The sequence below is a fragment of the Haliotis rubra genome, unplaced genomic scaffold, assembly GCF_003918875.1.
Source record: "Haliotis rubra isolate DU_JTF1 unplaced genomic scaffold, ASM391887v1 Scf247, whole genome shotgun sequence".
Taxonomy (NCBI): Eukaryota; Metazoa; Mollusca; class Gastropoda; order Lepetellida; family Haliotidae; genus Haliotis; species Haliotis rubra.
The window spans coordinates 966,492-991,462 of NW_025766525.1; the positions used below are offsets into that span (position 1 = coordinate 966,492).

Below are 24,971 nucleotides of genomic sequence, written 5' to 3' on the forward strand. Positions count from 1 at the left end.
GAGTGAGTGAGTTTAGTTTTATGCTGCTTATAGCAATATTCCAGCAATATCACGGCAGCAGACACCAGAATTCGGATTCACATAATGTACCCATGTGGAGAATCAACCCTGAGTCTTCAGCATGACGAGCGAACGCTTTAACCACTAGGCTACCTCCACCGCCCCGAGAGAGAGAGGGAGAGGCATTACACAGAATATCATATATACATTATATATATCGCAACATTTGATTCCGATTAGCTAGTGTCAATGTACATCAATCAAAATGTTCCCTCAATGTGACACACCTGTCGGATGGTCCTGGCCACTAGACTCTCGATGACTGGACCACGGTCGTCGTGAAGCAGGTGAACCTCGTCAATGATGAGCAGCTTCACAAGCTGAGCCAGGGCCACATCACCTGTACTCTTCCTTGTCACCACATCCCACTTTTCTGGGGTCGTCACCAGCATCTGCCAGATATACTCCACGTTACAATAACCTGGCACTAGGAACATGAATCTGTAGAGCATGCAGACCCTGTGAAGTCTGATGGTCAATGAAATAACATTATGTCAAAGGTAAAATTGTTAAACATAGTAACTAGAAACTGAAATCAAGAAGTAACTCCGAAGAATAAAAGTCATTACCAAACAATCAATGTTTCTTCAGTCCTATTCGGGAATATGATTAAGGCACGGCTATGTGTCCCTCAACTAATCTGTGACTTTTATTCATCAATTAACCTAACACTAATCTGTCATCACCACTAGCCGTGATGCCTGCTAACCAGTGACACCTACTTTCCTGTGATCCCTGCTAACCAGTGACACCTACTTTCCTGTGATCCCTGCTAACCCGCGACCCCTGCTAACCTACTGAGTCCGTGACCCCTGCTAACCTGTGACCGCTACTAGTCCGTGACCCCTGCTAACCTGTGACCCTACTAGCCTGTGACCCCTGCTAACCTGTGACACCTACTAGCCCATGACCCCTGCTAACCTGTGACACCTACTAGCCCATGACCCCTGCTAACCTGTGACACCTACTAGCCCATGACCCCTGCTAACCTGTGACACCTACTAGCCCATGACCCCTGCTAACCTGTGACACCTACTAGCCCATGACCCCTGCTAACCTGCTAAGCCCTGACCCTGCTACACCTGTGACACCTACTAGCCCATGACCCCTGCTAACCTGTGACACCTACTAGCCCATGACCCCTGCTAACCCGTGACATCTACTTGCCTGTGATCCTGGCTTACCCGTGACCCCAGCTAACCTGTGACCCCTACTTACCTGTGACCCTGGTTAACTTGTGACCCTGCCATCCCGTGACCCCTACTTGTCTGTGATCCCTGCTAACCTGTGACCCCTGCTAACCTGTGACCCCTACTAACCTGTGACCCTACTAGTCTGTGACCCCTACTAGCCTGTGACCCCTGCTAACCTGTGACCCTGGCTAACCTGTGACCCGGCTAACCTGTGACCCGGGCTAACGTGTGACCCCTACTTGTCTGTGATCCCTGCTAACCTGTGACCCCAGCTTACCTGTGTTTTCAGGATCTCGGCCTTTGTGAGGGACATGTCCCCTGTCAGTTCCCGTACTGTGATGCCTAGTGGCTCCAGGCGGCCACCAAAGTTTCGCACCATCTCTGCTGCCAGAGCTTTCATTGGAGCGACATACACAATCTACAAGCATGTTTGGATAGTCACAGCTCACAACATAATTGCAGATCACAACACAAATTCAAATGCAAAAATATAAGATAAGTTAACTAATGAAAACAAGGCAACCTTCAAACAATTGCAGTCTGACCCGGCCATCACCATCGCCCCTGGAGACAAGGGAAGAGCCACCGTCATCATGGACACCACCGACTTCACCAACCTAACTGACAACATCCTGAACAACCCTGCCACCTACAAACAGTTGAAGATCAATTCCACCGTGGAGACTCTTACATAGGTGAAACGTCCCGGCCTCTCCCACTACCAATTAAAGAACACAAAACTTCAGTCCAGAAAAAAAGACTCCAAATCCACCATAGCTGACCACACCCACGCCAATCCTGACCATGCTATCCTTTGGGACAACATCCACATCCTGGAAACCAACCGAGCAGACTACAAGATTAGGAAACTTCTTGAAGCCATAAAGATCCAATGCTTCAATCCCACCAGGAACCGGGATCGAGGTTATTTTATCTCCTTGGCCTATCACTCTTTTGTGTATTGTAATCACAACTAATCATGTGTACATCAACCTACTCTCTCCAACTCACTATTACCATCTCAGTGTACATCAACTCATCTATTGTATAAACCTATTCTGCATATTGTTTTAATCACTATCACTCTGTACATCAACCTACTCTCTCCAACTCACATTACCATCTCAGTGTACATCAACTCATCTGTTGTATAAACCCATTCTGCATATTGTTTTAATCACTATCACTCTGTACATCAACCTACTCTCAACTCACATTACCATTTCAGTGTACATCAACTCATCTATTGTATAAACTCATTCTACATATTGTTTTAATCACTATCACTGTGTACATCAACCTACTCTGCTCAAATCACTAATTAGCAATCCAGTGTATATCAACCATGTCAATTGTATATACACACTATGCAGCCATGTATTGTATCACTTGCTTGATAACGGTGTTAGTACCTACACCGAAACGTAGCACTCATTGCAATAAAGACGTTGACTATCCATAGAACTTGGTTTTCCTTCATCTATACAACTTCTAAATACCTCTCAAAGGAGTTACCTTGAACTCATCTTTCTTGATGACGCCCTGAGACAGGTGCAGATTCAGCTCATGCAGGATGGTTAACATGGCAATGTTGGTTTTACCGGCGCCAGTTGGGGCACAGATCAGCAGGTTTTCATTGGTCTTGAAGGCAGCTTCGAACACCACAGATTGGATGCGGTTCAAGTTCTTCATTCCCCGGAATGCCAGCTGTCCAATCTTTGGCAGAGCAAATACCAGCAAATCACATTTGTTTTCGACACAACAACATTGATGATCATGTGTACAAGATGTAGCTCAAGTTAGACAAATCATATAATTATATATTTCAAGTAACACCCAGTTTTATATCCTGCAATATGTCCAGAGTTACATCAAGTTATATATCATGCAATATATCCAGTTACATCTAGCTATATATCCTGCAATATATCCAGTTACATCTAGTTATATATCCTGCAATATATCCAGTTACATCTAGTTATATATCCTGCAATATATCCAGTTACATCTAGTTATACATCCTGCAATATATCCAGTTACATCTAGTTATATATCCTGCAATATATCCAGTTACATCTAGTTATATATCCTGCAATACATTCAGTTACATCTAGTTATATATTATGCAATATATCCAGTTACATCTAGTTGTATATCCTGCAATATATCCAGTTACATCTAGTTATATATCCTGCAATATATCCAGCTACATCTAGTTATATATCCTCCAATATACATGTATCCAGTTACATCTAGCTATATATCCTGCAATATATCCAGTTACATCTAGTTATATATCCTGCAATATATCCAGTTACATCTAGTTATATATCCTGCAATATATCCAGTTACATCTAGTTATATATCCTGCAATATATCCAGCTACATCTAGTTATATATCCTCCAATATACATGTATCCAGTTACATCTAGTTATATATCCTGCAATATATCCAGTTACATCTAGTTATATATCCTGCAATATATCCAGTTACATCTAGTTATATATCCTGCAATATATTCAGTTACATCTAGTTATATATCCTGCAATATATCCAGTTACATCTAGTTATATATCCTGCAATATATCCAGTTACATCTAGTTATATATCCTGCAATATATCCAGTTACATCTAGTTATATATCCTCCAATATACATGTATCCAGTTACATCTAGCTATATATCCTGCAATATATCCAGTTACATCTAGTTATATATCCTGCAATATATCCAGCTACATCTAGCTATATATCCTCCAATATACATGTATCCAGTTACATCTAGCTATGTACCCTGCAATATATCCAGTTACATCTAGTTATACATCCTGCAATATATCCAGTTACATCTAGTTATATATCCTGCAATTTATCCAGTTACATCTAGTTATATATCCTCCAATATATCCAGTTACATCTAGTTATATATCCTGCAATATATCCAGTGACATCTAGTTATATATCCTGCAATATATCCAGTGACATCTAGTTATATATCCTGCAATATATCCAGTTACATCTAGTTATATATCCTGCAATATATCCAGTGACATCTAGTTATATATCCTGCAATATATCCAGCTACATCTAGCTATATATCCTCCAATATACATGTATCCAGTTACATCTAGTGATATATCCTGCAATACATTCAGTTACATCTAGTTATATATCCTGCAATACATTCAGTTACATCAATTATGTATCCTGCAATATATCCTGTTACATCTAGTATGTATCCTGCAATATATCGAGTTACATCTAGTATGTATCCTGCAATATATCCTGTAACATCTAGTATGTATCCTGCAATATATCCAGTGACATCTAGTATGTATCCTGCAATATATCCAGTTACATCTAGTATATATCCTGCAATATATCCAGTTACATCTAGTTATATATCCTGCAATATATCCAGCTACATCTAGCTATATAACCTCCAATATACATGTATCCAGTTACATCTAGTTATATATCCTGCAATACATTCAGTTACATCTAGAATGTATCCTGCAATATATCCAGTTACATCTAGTATATATCCTGCAATATATCCAGTTACATCTAGTTATATATCCTGCAATATATCCAGCTACATCTAGCTATATATCCTCCAATATACATGTATCCAGTTACATCTAGTGATATATCCTGCAATACATTCAGTTACATCTAGTTATATATCCTGAAATACATTCAGTTACATCTAGTATGTATCCTGCAATATATCCTGTTATATCTAGTATGTATCCTGCAATATATCCAGTTACATCTAGTTATATATCCTGCAATATATCCAGTTACATCTAGTTATATATCCTGCAATACATTCAGTTACATCTAGTTATATATCCTGCAATACATTCAGTTACATCTAGTATGTATCCTGCAATATATCCTGTTATATCTAGTATGTATCCTGCAATATATCCAGTTACATCTAGCTATATATCCTGCAATATATCCAGTTACATCTAGTTATATATCCTGCAATATATCCAGTTACATCTAGTTATATATCCAGTTACATCTAGTTATATATCCTGCAATACATTCAGTTACATCTAGTTATATATCCTGCAATACATTCAGTTACATCTAGTTATATATCCTGCAATATATCCAGTTACATCTAGTTATATATCCTGCAATATATCCAGTTACATCTAGTTATATATCCTGCAATACATTCAGTTACATCTAGTTATATATCATGCAATACATTCAGTTACATCTAGTTATATATCCTGCAATATATCCAGTTACATCTAGTTATATATCCTGCAATATATCCAGTTACATCTAGTATGTATCCTGCAATACATTCAGTTATTTATCCTGCCATGTATCTAGAGTTATATCCACCCACATTTCCCACACTATAATGAGTGATATATAAAAAGCTATATCCTGCAATATACCTGGTGCTATAATTAGTGATATTTTAATGTTAAAATGAGTAATATATCCCTTGTCACATCTAGTGATATACGGAAATATGTATACAGTAATGATGACATGTGTCTCACCTCATCCAGCTCGTTGACAGGTACAAGTCTCTGCCCCACATCTATGGGGGCGGATTCATTGGGGGGAACAGACACCTCCTCATAGTCCTTGTTGTCATTGCGGTTGAATCCTTGGGGCAGCACCATCTGTGGTAGCATGTAAAGAACTGTTTATTCACATTCTCCATGAGGGGAAATGAATAATAAAGACTGATGTGTTCAACACAAATGTCAGACAAACAAACACACTAAATACTAACAGTGAGTATTACCTCAACCTGAACAAGATAACAAGCAGTCTGGAGAGTCAGCCTCCATTTTCACCACAATAACCACAATAACAACCTGTTAGATTTCTGAATAAATGGCTTTATCTTCTGTATCACACTGTGTAGGTATGTTTGATATGAATATACATTGCTGGCATTGTACACAAGGCTTCATCACAGCGGCTGTGGCAGGATGCTGTGCAGGATGCTGTGGTGTAGCAGGTCAGTGGTACAGCGAATGACTGTTGGGGCTGGTACAGTGTTGGGGGCTGGTACAATGTTGGGGCTGGTACAATGTTGGGGGCTGGTACAATGTTGGGGGCTGGTACAATGTTGGGGGCTGGTACAAGTTGGGGCTGGTACAGTGTTGGGGGCTGAAATGTTGGGGCTGGTACAATGTTGGGGGCTGGTACAATGTTGGGGCTGGTACAATGTTGGGGCACAATGTTGGGGGGCTGGTACAATGTTGGGGGGCTGGTACAGTGTTGGGGGCTGGTACAGTGTTGGGGCTGGTACAGTGTTGGGGCTGGTACAATGTTGGGGGCTGGTACAATGTTGGGGGCTGGTACAATGTTGGGGCTGGTACAATGTTGGGGGCCGGTACAATGTTGGGGCTGGTACAATGTTGGGGGCTGGTACAATGTTGGGGGCTGGTACAATGTTGGGGGGGTGGTACAATGTTGGGGGCTGGTACAATGTTGGGGCTGGGTACAATGTTGAGGGGCTGGTACAAGGTTACAATGTTTGGGGCTGGTACAATGTTGGGGGGCAATGTTGGGGGCTGGTACAATGTTGGGGCTGGTACAATGTTGGGGGCTGGTACAATGGGGCTGGTACAATGTTGGGGGCTGGTTGTTGGGGCTGGTACAATGTTGTGGTACAGTACAATGTTGGGGGCTGGTACAATGTTGGGGGCTGGTACAATGTTGGGGCTGGTACAATGTTGGGGGCTGGTACAATGTTGGGGCTGGTGTTGGGGGCTGGTACAGTGTTGTTGGGGCTGGTACAATGTTGGGGGGCTGGTACAATGTTGGGGGCTGGTACAATGTTGGGGCTGGGTACAATGTTGAGGGGGGGGTTGGGGGCTGGTACAGGTTGGGGCACAATGATGGTACATACACCACTGGTACCAGGCTTCCACAAACTGGAAGTCTGTACAGTGTTGGGAAGGGAAGAAAGGTTCATTGAAACAAGAGTCATCAGAAGATGACATATCCCACCGGCCCCCACATCTTTGAAAGAACAAATCATCTGACAGTTACTTAAAGTCCAGCTTGATTTTACACAAAGTGCAAATCGTTTCCATGGAAATCATGAAAAACATAAATGACAAAAATCTGCAAATAGCAAAAGGCACCACTTCAAGATCTGCCTCACATATCTGCTAAGTTTTGCTGAAAGATATTAAGAAGTTTTCGCGTTGTGCTCTGGAAACGAAACCTACCCTGCCCTTTTGAGACTAAGTCTGAATCGTTTCCCTGGAAACCAAGAAAAATAAAAATGACAAAAATCTGCAAATAGCAAAAGGCACCACTTTGGGATCTGTCGCACATATCTGCAAAGTTTTGCTGAAAGATATTAAGAAGTTTTCGCGTTGTGCTCCGGAAACAAAACCTACCTCTCCCTTTTGAGACTAAATCTGAATCGTTTCCATGGAAACTGAGAAAATAATAAATCACAAAAATCTGCAAATAGCAAAAGGCACCACTTTGGGATCTGCCTCACATATCTGCCAAGTTTTGCTGAAAGATATTAAGAGGTTTTCGAGTCATGCTCCGGAAACGAAGCCCACCCCTCCCTTTTGGGACTAAGTCTAAATGGTTTCCATGGAAACCGCAAAAAACAAAAATGCCAAAAATCTGCAAATAGAAAAAGGCACCACTTAAGGTTCTGTTTGATATATCTACCAAGTTTTGTTGAAAAATATTGAACAGTTCTTGAGTTATACTCCGGAAACGAAGCCCACCCTACCTTTTGGGATTAAGTCCGAATCGTTTCCATGAAAATCGGGAAAAATAAATATGCCAAATTTCTGCCAAATAGCAAAAGGCACCACTTTGGCATCTGCCTCACATACCTGCCAAGTTTTGCTGAAAGATATTAAGAAGTTTTCGCGTTGTGCTCCGGAAACGAAACACACCCCTTCCTTTTGAGACTAAGTCCGAATCATTTCCATGAAAACCTGAGAAAATAATAAATCACAAATATCTGCAAATAGCAAAGGCACCACTTTGGGATCTGCCTCACACATCTGCCAAGTTTTGCTGAAAGATATTGAGAAGTTTTCGAGTTGTGCTCCGGAAACGAAACCCACCCCTCCCTTTTGGGACTAAGTCCGAATCGTTTCCATGGAAACCGCGAAAAATAAAAATTCCAAAAATCTGCAAATAGCAAAAGGCACCAATTCAAGTTCTGTTTGATATATCTACCACGTTTTGATGAAAAATATTGAACGGTTCTTGAGTTATGCTCCAGAAACGAAGACCACCCCTCCCTTTTGGGATTAAGTCCGAATCGTTTCCATGGAAATCGGAAAAATAAAAATGCCAAAAGTCTGCAAATAGCAAAAGGCACAGCTTAAGGATCTGTTTGATATATCTACAAAGTTTTGTTGAAAAATATTGTACAGTTTTTGAGTTATGCTCTGGAAACAAAATGATTACGGACGGACGGATAGACCGACGAGGCGACGACTATATCCCCCCGCATTACATGCCGGGGGGATAAAAATGTAATCCCAAATATAACATGTTACATCTGACACTTTCTAAATGGCTTGTGTATTCATAGCTTTCAGCAATGGGATCTGTGCCAATTTACACTTGTCAGAAGAGTACACAAAGTACTTGATCTAGACTACCAGTTGTCAGACGTTCATTTGTGGTAGCTGCAGTGTCTGAGTGGGTTAGATCGCTGACTTTGTGTGCAGGCCATTGGGTGCCTGACTCTGAGAGTGTGGGCTCGCATTCTGGATGGAACAACACTGCACCCCAAAAGAGAAAATAATGCACTAAAGTCAGTACTTTACTGATAACGTATAATACCCAAAATAACATATGTTGCAGTTTCTAGGATGCGGACTGTATGAGGCCTAGTGGGAAAAAATCTTTGCAGCTGCCATTCTGGGCTCAGGAATTGAGACAAAACTCTTTCAAACAGTGAGCGTACAATCAGTTCAAGGTGCTCAAAACATACTGGACCTGTTTTAACTCAACAATTTGGTGTGGTCCTTTGCTGATTCACAATTAGTTCTGCATGAAATAATTTCTTGCATAAACCTTGCATGTCATTCTGAAAACAATTTCTATAGATACAATACTCCTGTTACAAATCTTATTATGCCACTGACAATCTAATAAAGGAACTCCAAACCCTGCACAACACCATCTGACATTCACCTCCTACACAACACCCTCTGACATTTAGCTCCTACACAATACCATCTGACATTCAGCTCCTACACAACACTATCTGACATTCAGCTCCTACACAACACCCTCTGACATTCAGCTCCTACACAACACCATCTGACATGCAGCTCCTACACAACACCATCCGACATTCAGCTCCTGCACAGCACCATCTGACATTCAGCTCCTACACAATACCATCTGACATTCAGCTCCTACACAACACCATCCGACATTCAGCTCCTACACAATACCATCTGACATTTAGCTCCTACACTATACCATCTGACATTCAGCTCCTACACAACACCATCTGACATTCAGCTGTTACACAACACCATCTGACATTCAGCTCCTACACAACACCATCTGACATTCAGCTCCTACACAATACCATCTGACATTCAGCTCCTACACAACACCATCTGACATTCAGCTCCTACACAATACCATCTGACATTTAGCTCCTACACTATACCATCTGACATTCAGCTCCTACACAACACCATCTGACATTCAGCTGTTACACAACACCATCTGACATTCAGCTCCTACACAACACCATCTGACATTCAGCTCCTACACAATACCATCCGACATTCAGCTCCTACACAACACCATCTGACATGCAGCTCCTACATAACACCATCTGACATTCAGCTCCTACACAGTACCATCTGACATTCAGCTCCTACACAATACCATCTGACATTCAGCACCTACACAATACCATCCGACCTTTCAGCTCCTGCACAACACCATCTGACATTCAGCTCCTGCACAGTACCATCTGACATTCAGCTCCTACACAATACCATCTGACATTCAGCTCCTACACAACACCCTCTGACATTCAGCTCCTACACAACACCATCTGACATTCAGCTCCTACACAACACCATCTCTGACATGCAGCTCCTACACAATACCATCATCTGACATTCAGCTCCTACACAACACCACAATACCATCTGACATTCAGCTCCTACACAACACCATCTGACATTCAGCTCCTACACAACACCCTCTGACATTCAGCTCCTACACAACACCTCTCTGACCATCTGACATTCAGCTCCTACACAACACCATCTGAATAGCTCCTGCACAACACCCTCTGACATTCAGCTCCTACACAACACCCTCTGACATTTAGCTCCTACACAATACCATCTGACATTCAGCTCCTACACAATACCATCTGACATTCAGCTCCTACACAACACCCTCTGACATTCAGCTGTTACACAACACCATCTGACATTCAGCTCCTACACAACACCATCTGACATTCAGCTCCCACACAATACCATCTGACATTCAGCTCCTACACAACACCATCTGACATGCAGCTCCTACATAACACCATCTGACATTCAGCTCCTGCACAGTACCATCTGACATTCAGCTCCTACACAATACCATCTGACATTCAGCACCTACACAATACCATCCGTCCTTCAGCTCCTGCACAATACCATCTGACATTCAGCTCCTGCACAGTACCATCTGACATTCAGCTCCTACACAATACCATCTGACATTCAGCTCCTACACAACACCATCTGACATTCAGCTCCTACACAACACCCTCTGACATTCAGCTCCTACACAACACCCTCTGACATTCAGCTCCTGCACAATACCATCTGACATTCAGCTCCTACACAACACCATCTGACATTCAGCCGCTGTACAATACCATCTGACATTCAGCTCCTGCACAATACCATCCGACCTTCAGCTCCGGCACAATACCATCAGACCTACAGCTCCTGCACAATACCATCCGACATTCAGCTCCTGCACAATACCATCCAACCTTCAGCTCCTACACAATACCATCTGACATTCAGCTCCTGCACAATACCATCCAACATTCAGCTCCTACACAACACCATCTGACATTCAGCACCTGCACAAAACCCTCTGACATTCAGCTCCTGCACAATACCATCCGACCTTCAGCTCCTGCACAAGGGACTGGACAGGAAACTCACCTTGTTCCCTCCAACATATGCTGACGACTGTCTCGCCTCCTCGTTAAGAGTCAAACACAAATGGGTATCTCTCTCGCTGGTAGGACTTGCTGCTGCCTGTGAACAGCGGACGGTTGGAGGCCACCTGCAGCGCCGCCTCCCTGCAAACACACAGTTGCCATGGTTACACTTCATGGAATGTACTTGCTGGATTTAAGGCAGCTACCTTAAAACATGTTTCACCTGAAACAACCTACTCCATCTGGTGATATAGAAATAACATGGATCAACAGTTTTATAGAGACAGTTAAGTTGACAGTGAAGGATGACCAGACATTTCCTGAAGCATTCTCTTCCCGCAGAGGTTACTTGTCATATCTTCCTACGTAACCTCTGTTCTAATACGGCCATATTTCTCGGTTCTCGTAAAATCCCCTAGCGGCAAAAGATCGCAACACGAATTATCTCCCTTCTTTCTATCCAATCAGAACACGTGTTACATCGACTTAGATTCAACTTGACTAACACACGCAAATGTGGGGCCACAAATATCCCCCATCTGCCGGGGAATTGTGTTGATGTTACACACAAGACGTTTAATGGCTAGCTTGTCCGTTGTCAACGAGGGCGATGGAGACGCCACTGATCCGCCATAACATGACTGAGTACTGTCTAGAAGAAACGTTTGCGCATCGCGCAGGGGAAGAGGTTAGTTCTCTCGAAGCATACGGAAATTACCGAGGCCTTGCGAATGATCACTTTTGAAACAATGTCGCTGATTGCACAACTAAATCTGATTGCCTCCAATCACGAGTCTTTAACGCTCACACCATGAAAGGGCTGTATTAGAACAGAGGTTACGTAGGAAGATATGACAAGTAACCTCTGTGGGAAGAGAATGTTCCTGAAGCTGAATTGACACAAAACAGAAATGCTCATTCTCTATTCAAGTTCAACACGACAAAGGTTGTCTTTAATAACACTTGAAATCGATGAAGTTGAACCCACTGATCATGCTTGCAATCTTGGGGTGATATTTGACAGCACTATTAGCCTTGAAAAGCATGTCAATAAAATGTGCAAAAATGCCTACTATTTCATCCGCAACATAGGCTAAATCAGGAAGTACATCAACCAGCAAACTGCTGCAACATTGATGCAAGCATATGTAGTATCTCGGTTGGACTATTGCAATGCTCTGCTGCAGGGGATTCCAGAATATCTTCTGAGCAAGTTACAGAGAGTCCAGAACTCAGCTGCCCGAGTTGTGACCCTCACAAAGAAGACAGAGCATATAGCACCTGTTCTGATGACATTGCACTGGTTACCCATCCGACAACGTATCCATTACAAAATAATGGTACTGATGTTCAAAGCCTTGCACAAAATGGCACCAGTTTATCTCTCAGACCTTGTGCAAGAATATAAACCAGCACATCACCTGAGGTCATCACAACAACACATGTGCCAGACTGTAGTCAGCCGGACCAAGACATTTGGTGAAAGGTCTTTTCAGGTTGTCGGCCCAGCTTTGTGGAACACCCCTCTCTCTTCGATCAGTAGAGACATTCAGTACTTTCAAATCCAGATTAAAAACTCATTTGTTCAGCATTGCAGACAGAGTTCAGCAGCGCTCTTGAGCAGTCTTCTTAAGACTGGATATTAGTGCTATATAAATGTATATATAAATGTAATGTAATGTAATGAAGGTACTCACCTCTGGGCACACACCTCTAGGGGGTTGAAGGTACTCACCTCCGGGCACACACCTTTAGAGGGTTGAAGGTACTCACCTCTGGGCACACACCTGTAGGGGGTTGAAGGTACTCACCTCCGGGCACACACCTGTAGAGGGTTGAAGGTACTCACCTCTGGGCACACACCTGTAGGGGGTTGAAGGTACTCACCTCCGGGCACACACCTGTAGGGGGTTGAAGGTACTCACCTCTGGGCACACACCTGTAGGGGTTGAAGGTACTCACCTCACCTCTGGGCACACACCTGTAGGGGGTTGAAGGTACTCACCTCTGGGCACACACCTGTAGGGGGTTGAAGGTACTCACCTCTGGGCACACACCTGTAGGGGGTTGAAGGTACTCACCTCTGGGCACACACCTGTAGGGGGTTGAAGGTACTCACCTCTGGGCACACACCTGTAGGGGGTTGAAGGTACTCACCACTGGGCAAACACCTCTAGGGGGTTGAAGGTACTCACCTCTGGGCACACTTTCAAAGGGATTCAAGTTACACATTTCAGGGCACCCATTTCCTGGGGACTGGAGGCACTCACCTCTGGGCACGCATCTCCATAGGGTTGAAGGCTTTCTTCCCTTCTTCCTCCACTTTCTTCCCGTCCCGCTTGGACAGTTTCTTCTCCTCCCTACGTATCAGCTTCATCAGCTGCTTCTCTTCCTCTGACTGGGGGAAGATGAGAATGAGCTAGTGAGTGAATGCTCTACAGGTCCCAGTCAGCTACAGACAAAGTACTGTATTGCAATCAAGCACAACTCTCAAGCACCAGCAGGATCCTCTAAAGACTGCCCATTCAGACATGAATCTGCTTTGTAATCTAACCAGGTTGCCCATCCAACACAAATATCCATGACTTTCTAATATGTATAATATGCCTCCATCTCCCTGACTATGACAAACTGTCTTGTTACATAGCAACAGCCTCCATCTCCCTGACATGATAAACTGTATTTTTACCTAGCAACAACCTCCCTCGGGCAGACAAGTAGAACTGTATAGTTACCTAGCAACAACCTCCCTCAGGCAGACAAGTAGAACTGTATAGTTACCTAGCAACAACCTCCCTCAGGCAGACAAGTAGAACTGTATAGTTACCTAGCAACAACCTCCCTCAGGCAGACAAGTAGAACTGTATAGTTACCTAGCAACAACCTCCCTCAGGCAGACAAGTAGAACTGTATAGTTACCTAGCAACAACCTCCCTCAGGCAGACAAGTAGAACTGTATAGTTACATAGCAACAACCTCCCTCAGGCAGACAAGTAGAACTGTATAGTTACCTAGCATACAACAACCTCCCTCAGGCAGACAAGTAGAACTGTATAGTTACCTAGCAACAACCTCCCTCAGGCAGACAGACAAGTAGAACTGTATAGTTACCTAGCAACAACCTCCCTCAGGCAGACAAGTAGAACTGTATAGTTACCTAGCAACAACCTCCCTCAGGCAGACAAGTAGAACTGTATAGTTACCTAGCAACAACCTCCCTCAGGCAGACAAGTAGAACTGTATAGTTACCTAGCAACAACCTCCCTCAGGCAGACTCAGTAGAACTGTATAGTTAATTCCTCCCTAGCAACAAGCCTCCCTCAGGCAGAGACAAGTAGAAGTATAGTTACCTAGCAACAACCTCCCCTCAGGCAGACAAGTAGAACTGTATAGTTACCTCCCTTTGTGGCAGCAACAACCTCCCCTCAGGCAGACAAGTAGAACTGTATAGTTACCTAGCAACAACCTCCCTCAGGCAGACAAGTAGAACTGTATAGTTACCTAGCAACAACCTCCCTCAGGCAGACAAGTAGAACTGTATAGTTACCTAGCAACAACCTCCCTCAGGCAGACAAGGCAGACAAGTAGAACTATATAGTTACCTAGCAACAACCTCCCTGAGGCAGACAAGTAGAACTGTATAGTTACCTAGCAACAACCTCCCTCAGGCAGACAAGTTGAACTGTATAGTTACCTAGCAACAACCTCCCTCAGGCAGACAAGGCAGACAAGTAGAACTATATAGTTACCTAGCAACAACCTCCCTGAAGCAGACAAGTAGAACTGTATAGTTACCTAGCAACAACCTCCCTCAGGCAGACAAGTTGAACTGTATAGTTACCTAGCAACAACCTCCCTCAGGCAGACAAGTTGAACTGTATATTTACCTGCAACCTTGCATATCCCTATCCCCACGAACATGCCTACCTGTATTGTAACCTGGCAACCATAGGTTGGTCTTTCCACTTCTTTCTTTCCTGAAAGTATAATTTTAACACATGTAACACATTATATTATCACACTAGAGGAAACCTTAGACATGCTAACTAGTGTTCAGTGTGGACCTCAGACATTGTTTCAGCGTAAGCAGGAGTTGTCACAAGATTTGAGCTGGTAAACACAATGAAGTCGGGTTGGAGCGTTTTCAATACAAACTCTGACAGTCACTTGTTAATGAGAACCTGGTCACTGTGACCTACATACAGAAAAAACATCCGGCAGGAGTCTAGACCCTGTTAATGGATACATGTCACTGTGACTTACATACACAACCATCCGGCAGGAGTCTAGACCCTGTTAATGGATACATGTCACTGTGACCTACATACACAACCATCCGGCAGGAGTGTAGACCCTGTTAATGGATACATGTCACTGTGACCTACATACACAACCATCCCGCAGGAGTCTAGACCCTGTTAATGGATACATGTCACTGTGACCTACATACACAACCATCCCGCAGGAGTCTAGACCCTGTTAATGGATACATGTCAGGAGTCTAGACCCTGTTAATGACCTACATACATGTCAACCATACACAACCCGCAGGAGTCTAGACCCTGTTAATGGATACATGTCACTGTGACCTACATACACAACCATCCCGCAGGAGTCTAGACCCTGTTAATGGATACATGTCACTGTGACCTACATACACAACCATCCGGCAGAAGTCTAGACCCTGTTAATGGATACATGTCACTGTGACCTACATACACAACCATCCAGCTGGAGTCTAGACCCTGTTAATGGATACATGTCACTGTGACCTACATACCCCACCAATCCCGCAGGAGTCTAGACCCTGTTAATGGATACATGTCACTGTGACCTACATACACAACCATCCAGCATGAGTCTAGACCCTGTTAATGGATACATGTCACTGTGACCTACATACACAATCATCCGGCAGGAGTGTAGACCCTGTTAATGGATACATGTCACTGTGACCTACATACACAACCATCCCGCAGGAGTCTAGACCCTGTTAAAGGATACATGTCACTGTGACTTACGCTGGGCCTGTACTTGTGCTATAGCTGCTCTGTTAGTGTCGGCAACAAGGGTCTTCATCAGGCGACTCCTGTTTGACAGCAGGCTTTGAATCATCTCAAAACGGTCAAAACCAAGAAGCTCAAATAGCTGAAACAAACCAAAGTGTGACATTACTGACAACAGATAAATCTGTTACTATTGCCTCCAGGTTCTTGTGGAGTGTTTGTAACAGATTCTACATGCTGACAATCACCACTTGACATGTTCCCACTTGACATGTTCCTACTCTAGCCAGGACCAAAGTCATGTAAACCTTTCTCTCCCTGTATAAGTTCATGTCATATTTCAGCCTATTCAAGTTTTATCACAAACCTCATTCTGTAACTCCTCGTCCGTCTTGGTGGAACAAAGAACCTCGAAGATGGTGGTGGAGAGGTCCTCTAGACTAAGTCCAATGTCCGTTTCCCCAGAGGAGGAGAAGTACTTCCTCACTTCCTCCAGCAGCCATGATGAGTCGCACCTGTCCTCCAGTCTCGCAGCTCCGCCATCTGGTACCTTCTTTCCTAACACTGGCTTCGCATTATATTTCAAATCCACATTTTTCTCTTCCACTTCATCCTCAGATTCTGAGCTTGATAACTCTTCTTCTCGATCTAACGTTGGAGTTAAGAATTTGATATTTTTCCCGAATTCTTGGATAATGGCTGCCCCGTCTGCTTCCTCTCGACCGTGGAAATCGTCCTCCAGGAGGACGTCTCCTGGCAACCACGACACGATCCGTGAGACCAGCTCACATGCTTTGGTTGCTGCGGTGGCTGGGAATGGGCCAAAGATGCTTCTCAGTGTTGTGGTCTCTCTCTGACCAACACTCTCCGCAAACTTGAAAATTTCAAACAGGTAAGCTGCAGCCCCCTCCACGATGTCGGAGGATGCTTCATTACCGACTGGAAACAGACAGAAATGTCAGGGTGTCAGTTCTGTGCTGGGGATATGACCCATGGAACAGTAAGTGGTTGATGTTTTATCCCACTGCTAACAATATTTCAACAATTCGGAGTGGATTTATCTGGGAATCAAACCTACAAATTGGGCATGTGCAAAAATGGGCAGCTGACAGTATCACAGGTTGGTTGTCAGCAACAAGGACTGGTCTAAGATATACTTCCCTTCACTGGGAACAAGGACTGGTTAAGATATACTTCCCTTCACTGGGAACAAGGACTGGTCTAAGATACACTTCCCTTCACCGGGAACAAGGACTGGTCTAAGATATACTTCCCTTCACTGGGAACAAGGACTGGTCTAAGATATACTTCCCTTCACTGGGAACAAGGACTGGTCTAAGATATACTTCCCTTCACTCACGGGGAACAAGGACTGGTCTAAGATACTTCCTTCAAGGAACAAGGTCTGGTCTAAGATATACTTCCCTTCACTGGGAACAAGGACTGGTCTAAGATATACTTCCCTTCACTGGGAACAAGGACTGGTCTAAGATATACTTCCCTTCACTGGGAACAAGGACTGGTCCTTCACTGGGAACAAGGACTGGTCTAAGATATACTTCCCTTCACTGGGAACAAGGACTGTCTAAGATATACTTCCCTTCACTGGGACAAGGACTTCCCTTCACTGGGAACAAGGACTGGTCTAAGATATACTTCCCTTCACTGGGAACAAGGACTGGTCTAAGATATACTTCCCTTCACTGGGAACAAGGACTGGTCTAAGATATACTTCCCTTCACTGGGAACAAGGACTGGTCTAAGATATACTTCCCTTCACTGGGAACAAGGACTGGTCTAAGATATACTTCCCTTCACTGGGAACAAGGACTGGTCTAAGATATACTTCCCTTCACTGGGAACAAGGACTGGTCTAAGATATACTTCCCTTCACTGGGAAGTGTCAAACTGAACAACTGGCAAATATATTCTACTTCAGCTAGAATAGAATTAACACCATGAACACAATTTACACCAGTTAGTTGTCCGGCATGAAACCAGCCGCATATTCAATAGCTTTCTCAGTTACTCACCAATAGATCTAGCACAGGCAATCAGTTGTTTGAGGACAGGAGATGACTCTTTAGTTTCTACATCTCCACGCTTCTCCAGTAGAGTCACCACATCTTGCCAGGAGTGACCTCCCTTGTTTTCTTTCTCTGCTGACAGCAGCCTCCGCTGTGCCAGGTCATCATTACCTCTCGACCCTGGAACCTCACTGGCCGAAACACTGGTGAACACTCGAAGAGCGCCAGTAAGGCGCGGCAAGCTCACCATATCAGTCAAAGTGGACTATCTGAAATATTACCCATGATGATACTATAGATGAAACAGTGCTTTGGGTGCCTATTACGGTTCCATACACACCTTCAAACAAATATATCCAATACAGCCCATGCAAGTATTTCATAGATTCATAGTTATCTACACTACTGCAGTGTCAGGGAGAGAATCTCAAGGTGCAATTTTAGCATATTTCTTCATGATAAACAAATGATAAATTTACAACAACAAAATTCTGTTATAGTTACAGGTTATAAGAGAAGGACCCACATGTCTCCTCAACATTATGTTGTCTACATGTCTGACTGACTGAGTTTGGTTTTACGCCGCTTTTAGCAATATTCCAGCAATATTACAGCGGGGACACCAGAAATGGGCTTCACACATTGTGCCCATGTGGGGATTCGAACACGGGTCTTCGGTGTGACGAGCCAACGCTTTAACCATTAGGCTACCCCACCGCCCCTGTCTACATGTCAGGTATTTACTGAGTATATGGTCATGCATAGCAACATAACTATTTTTCATATGCGAAAGCATTATTACTTGTTTATAGATAGACTGTACCTACTTAACTGATTATAAATGCTGACCAAGACAGTCAGGCAATAATGCCATATACTCTTTCATTTTGTATTAGAATATACCTGTGTTTTTGATCTGTGTGCATTGTTACATATCTGTTAAAATGTAGAATTGACTGTCAGGGTTTTGACTTTTATACCATCCCTGAATAAATCCACTGTTATTGACAACACTGTAACATCTGTTGTCTGCAGGTAAGAGGTCACTGTGGATGTTTCAAAGGAAGAATGAGTAAATGAGTGAAAGCCTGTATATACTATATGTATTCATTATACTGGTATGTGATGTCTTCAAGGACAACATTCAGTGATACCCTGACAGGAAAGTGTCCACAATAAAAGGCTTCTAAGACCTTGTCTGCAAACTTCAATTGTTTTCAGTCACCTGACTAGCCTATATTCTGTGAATAAACAGCCCTGACTGGTGCAAAGTTATCAATACAATTTTTGCAGACTGGCATTAAAAGTTCTAAGTTTATTTAAAGTTTGAAGCCTCTTTACAAAATATTTAATATAAGTGTTTGTCAAATAATAACATATTGTCCAGTGTTTTACAGATGCATTTACCTCAGCCTATTTTCCCACTGTGTATAAATCATGACACATGCACCAAGATTCTGACATCACACAGTTGGTGAAGGTGTTCAGTACTTCCAAACAACCTCATGGGACAGGTAAGATGTATGCATGGTGAAGTGTTTTGATGACATGACATCTCTGTTTATATTGGGATATGGCTGAGTTAAAACAGGTGTCGTTCGAAGCTAGTTCGGAGACGATATATGTTGTACGGTCCCTGGTCATGTCGTGACTGTCGCAACCCACCACCAGGCACCACAGGTGATGTGTCAAAATCTTATTTACTTGTTATAATGGCAGTGCTCTAATTACAGAGAAGTATACGAGCAGTGAATGACCAAATCAATTCTTATAAATAGCATGTTTAATTCATCTTCACCCAATGTTGGGCACCACTCTGAAACCGACATACAAAATCACTCACATGGGGTGGCATATGCGAAATCGAAATCAATGAGATGAAATAAATAATTAACGTGTATAGCAAACACAATGTTTTATAAAAGTCTCAGCAAAACGGGCCATTACCTGAGTCAGCATATGTCTTAAGTAGGTGACGATGAGTTAATCCAATGCTTTAAGGATTGACAGTAGATAAGAGGTATAAAACTTTCTTTCGTATCGTTTTGCAACAGATGCAAGAATTGCGAGTTATCCGCCCTTACCTTCAGCTTCAATCATTCAGCATAGGTCGGATATAGGCAGGACAGAAGGTTCTGAATGCCACAAGTTAGTTCCCTTGCATTGCAAAGTTCACGTCAAAGTATGTTGTGCACACGTGTAAGATTTTAAATGGACTCACAGGTTCCCTGAAATATTAAATGAATCAGATATCGAGCTGAGTGGTTGTAATTCTACGAAGACATCAATATGTGCTTATAATAATATAGAAACACGATATTATCAGCATGCTATTTAGACAACCCGTGGAAGGATTTTATTGTGATTCATTCAGTCATTGGTCTGGTTAGAGACGATAGTGATACAGCATTCACAGTCTGTTCATCTGGAGAAAGGCACATTCTCTGGTACACTTTATGGAAACGTTACACCACATCGGAAATATATATTCCGCAGTAATATTTCGAAATGAAGTTTGTGTATTACTATTATTGTCATCAACAGACAATGTTGAAATACACGACCTGTTAAACAGTGGTGAGGTCGACCTCCACTCATCTACCAACTAACAGGGCCTATGTTGTGTTTTACTGACGGGAACACCCTGGGCCTATGTTGTGTTTTACTGACGGGAACACCCAGGGCCTATGTTGTGTTTTACTGACGGGAACACCCAGGGCCTATGTTGTGTTTTACTGACGGGAACACACAGGGCCTGTGTTGTGTTACAAGTACTAACTGGAACACCCAGGGCCTATGATGTGTTATAAGTACTAACGGGAATACCCAGGGCCTGTGTTGAGTTTTACTAGCGGGAACGCCCATGGCCTATGTTGTGTTTACTGATGTGACACACGGGCACACCCAGGGCCTATGTTGTGTTTTACTGACGGGAACACACAGGGCCTATGTTGTGTTTTACTGACGGGCACACCCAGGGCCTATGTTGAGTTTTATTGACGTGAACACACAGGGCCTATGTTGTGTTCTACTGACGGGAACACACAGGGCCTATGTTGCGTTTTCCTGACGGGGACACCCAGTGCCTATGTTGTGTTTTACTGACGGGAACACCCAGGGCCTATGTTGTGTTTTACTGACGGGAACACACAGGGCCTATGTTGCGTTTTCCTGACGGGGACACCCAGTGCCTATGTAGTGTTTTACGAACGTGAACACCCATGCAGGGCCTATGTTGCGTTTTACTGACGGGAACACCCAGGGCCTATGTTGTGTTTTACTGACGGGAACACCCAGGGCCTATGTTGTGTAACAAGTATTAACGGGCACACCCAGGGCCTATGTTGAGTTTTATTGACGGGAACACCCAGGGCCTATGTTTTGTTTTACTGACGGGAACACACAGGGCCTGTGTTGTGTTACAAGTACTAACTGGAACACCCAGGGCCTATGATGTGTTACAAGTACTAACGGGAATACCCAGGGCCTGTGTTGAGTTTTACTGGCGGGAACGCCCATGGCCTATGTTGTGTTTACTGATGTGACACGCGGGCACGCCCATGGCCTATGTTGTGTGTTTACTGATGTGAGACACACGGGCACACCCAGGGCCTATGTTGTGTTTCTACTGACGGGAACACACAGGGCCTATGTTGTGTTTTACTGACGGGAACACCCAGGGCCTATGTTGTGTTCTACTGACGGGAACACACAGTGCCTATGTTGTGTTTTACTGACGGGAACACACAGGGCCTATGTTGTGTCTTACTGACGGGAACACACAGGGCCTATGTTGTGTTTTACTGACGGGAACACACAGGGCCTATGTTGTGTTTTACTGACGGGAACACACAGGGCCTAACACACAGGGCCTATGTTGTGTTTTACTGACGGGAACACCCAGGGCCTATGTTGTGTTTTACTGACGGGAACACCCAGGGCCTATGTTGTGTTTTACTGACGGAAGAACCCAGGTTTTACTCCTGTTTTGCCAATTTTGTGCTGTCAGAATATCGTGATGTCGGAGGTTGCGTGTAATGGCAAACTTGGATTTCTTCTGACCCTAACCGATTAGTTACAGTCTTTGACCGGGAAATAGAAGTGATACACCTAAAGTTGAGAATTTATAGATGTCAACTTCTCTTGTACAGGCTGGTAAAGCGTGAATACAGACGACCGCTGTGTTCAACAACAAAACAACCCAAAATTCATACTGTTCAACAACAAAACAACCGAAGCCACGGGATGAACGTGATGGTCACCATCTTTCGGAGTCATACATACGTGTTCTTGTCTCTGTCCCACTTCCCGCTTTCAGTCACTACTTCAAACTTTTGACACATCTTTGAGGATTCTAAATTAATAAGGCCTGCTATTCAGTTCAACATAATGACTCCCGTCACAGCTTACAGTGGTTCCTCTATACCTCAGTATCAACATAATAACTCCAACAAGTTTCTAGTGTCCCGTCACAGCTTACACTGGCTTCCTCTATACCTTAGTATCAACATAATGACTCCAACAAGTTTCTGGAGTCCCGTCACAGCTTACAGTGGTTCCTCTATACCTTAGTATCTACAGAATGCCTCTAACAAGTTTCTAGTGTCCCGTCACAGCTTACACTGGTTCCTCTATACCTTAGTATCAACATAATGCTTCTAACAAGTTTCTAGTGTCCCGTCACAGCTTACAGTGGTTCCTCTATACCCCAGTATCTACAGAATGCCTCTAACAAGTTTCTAGTGTCCCGTCACAGCTTACACTGGTTCCTCTATACCTTAGTATCAACATAATGCCTCTAACAAGTTTCTAACAAGTTTCTAGTGTCCCGTCACAGCTTACAGTGGTTCCTCTATACCTAGTACCCCAGGATCGACATAATGCCTCTAACAAGTTTCTAGTGTCCCGTCACAGCTTACAGTGGTTCCTCTATACCCCAGGATCGCCATAATGCCTCTAACAAGTTTCTAGTGTCCCGTCACAGCTTACAGTGGTTCCTTTATACCCCAGGATCGACATAATGCCTCCAACAAGTTTCTAGTGTTCCGTCACAGCTTACACTGGTTCCTCTATGCCTCAGTATTGCCATAGTTTCTCCAACAAGTTTCTAGTGTCCCGTCACAGCTTACACTGCTCCTCTATACCTCAGTATCGCCATAATGCCTCTAACAAGTTTCTAGTGTCCCGTCACAGCTTACAGTGGTTCCTCTATACCTCAGTATCGCCATAATGACTCCAACAAGTTTCTAGTGTCCCGTCACAGCTTACACTGGTTCCTCTATACCCCAGGAACGCCATAATGACTCCAACACGTTTCTAGTGTCCCGTCACAGCTTACACTGGCTCCTCTATACCCCAGGAACGCCATAATGACTCCAACACGTTTCTAGTGTCCCGTCACAGCTTACACTGGCTCCTCTATACCTCAATATCGCCATATGGACTCCAACATGTTTCTAGTGTCCCGTCACAGCTTACACTGGTTCCTCTATACCTTAGTATCAACATAATGACTCCAACAAGTTTCTAGAGTCCCGTCACAGCTTACAGTGGTTCCTCTATACCTCAGTATCGCCATAATGACTCCAACAAGTTTCTAGTGTCCCGTCACAGCTTACACTGGTTTTTCTATACCTCAGTATCGCAATAATGACGCCAACAAGTTTCTAGTGTCCCGTCACAGCTTACAGTGGTTCCTCTATACCCCAGGATCGACATAATGACGCCAACAAGTTTCTAGTGTCCCGTCACAGCTTGCACTGGCTCCTCTATACCTCAGTATCAACATAATGCCTCTAACAAAGTTCTAGTGTCCCGTCACATCTTACACTGGTTCCTCTATACCCCAGGATCGACATAATGCCTCCAACAAGTTTCTAGTGTCCCGTCACAGCTTACACTGCTCCTCTATACCTTAGTATCAACATAATGACGCCAACAAGTTTCTAGTGTCCCGTCACAGCTTGCACTGGCTCCTCTATACCTTAGTATCAACATAATGCCTCTAACAAGTTTCTAGTGTCCCGTCACAGCTTACACTGGCTCCTCTATACCTTATAATCTACAGAATGCCTCTAACAAGTTTCTAGTGTCCCGTCACAGCTTACAGTGGTTCCTCTATACCCCAGGATCGACATAATGCCTCTAACAAGTTTCTAGTGTCCCGTCACAGCTTACACTGGTTCCTCTATACCCCAGGATCGACATAATGCCTCTAACAAGTTTCTAGTGTCCCGTCACAGCTTACACTGGTTCCTCTATGCCTCAGTATTGCCATAATGACTCCAACAAGTTTCTAGTGTCCCGTCACAGCTTACACTGGTTCCTCTATACCTCAGTATCGCCATAATGACTCTAACAAGTTTCTAGTGTCCCGTCACAGCTTACACTGGTTCCTCTATACCTTAGTATCAACATAATGACTCCAACAAGTTTCTAGTGTCCCGTCACAGCTTACAGTGGTTCCTCTATACCCCAGGATCGCCATAATGACGCCA

At 43.6% G+C, this 24,971-nt stretch overlaps 1 protein-coding gene across 1 annotated transcript in view; it reads right to left on the minus strand.

The window, feature by feature from the left end:
• Window positions 1-20,531, minus strand: part of LOC124279163 (activating signal cointegrator 1 complex subunit 3-like) — a 60,030-nt gene extending 39,499 nt beyond the window's left edge. Inside the window, 12 exon segments of the mRNA XM_046714964.1 lie at window positions 288-452; window positions 1,531-1,671; window positions 2,769-2,969; window positions 5,785-5,910; window positions 11,443-11,487; window positions 11,489-11,582; window positions 13,712-13,839; window positions 15,369-15,418; window positions 16,463-16,589; window positions 16,815-17,386; window positions 18,481-18,743; window positions 20,422-20,531. Of these exon segments, the coding sequence (XP_046570920.1) occupies window positions 288-452; window positions 1,531-1,671; window positions 2,769-2,969; window positions 5,785-5,910; window positions 11,443-11,487; window positions 11,489-11,582; window positions 13,712-13,839; window positions 15,369-15,418; window positions 16,463-16,589; window positions 16,815-17,386; window positions 18,481-18,724 (1,893 nt within the window). The 5' untranslated portion in view covers window positions 18,725-18,743; window positions 20,422-20,531.
• Window positions 20,532-24,971: the final 4,440 nt, after the last annotated feature.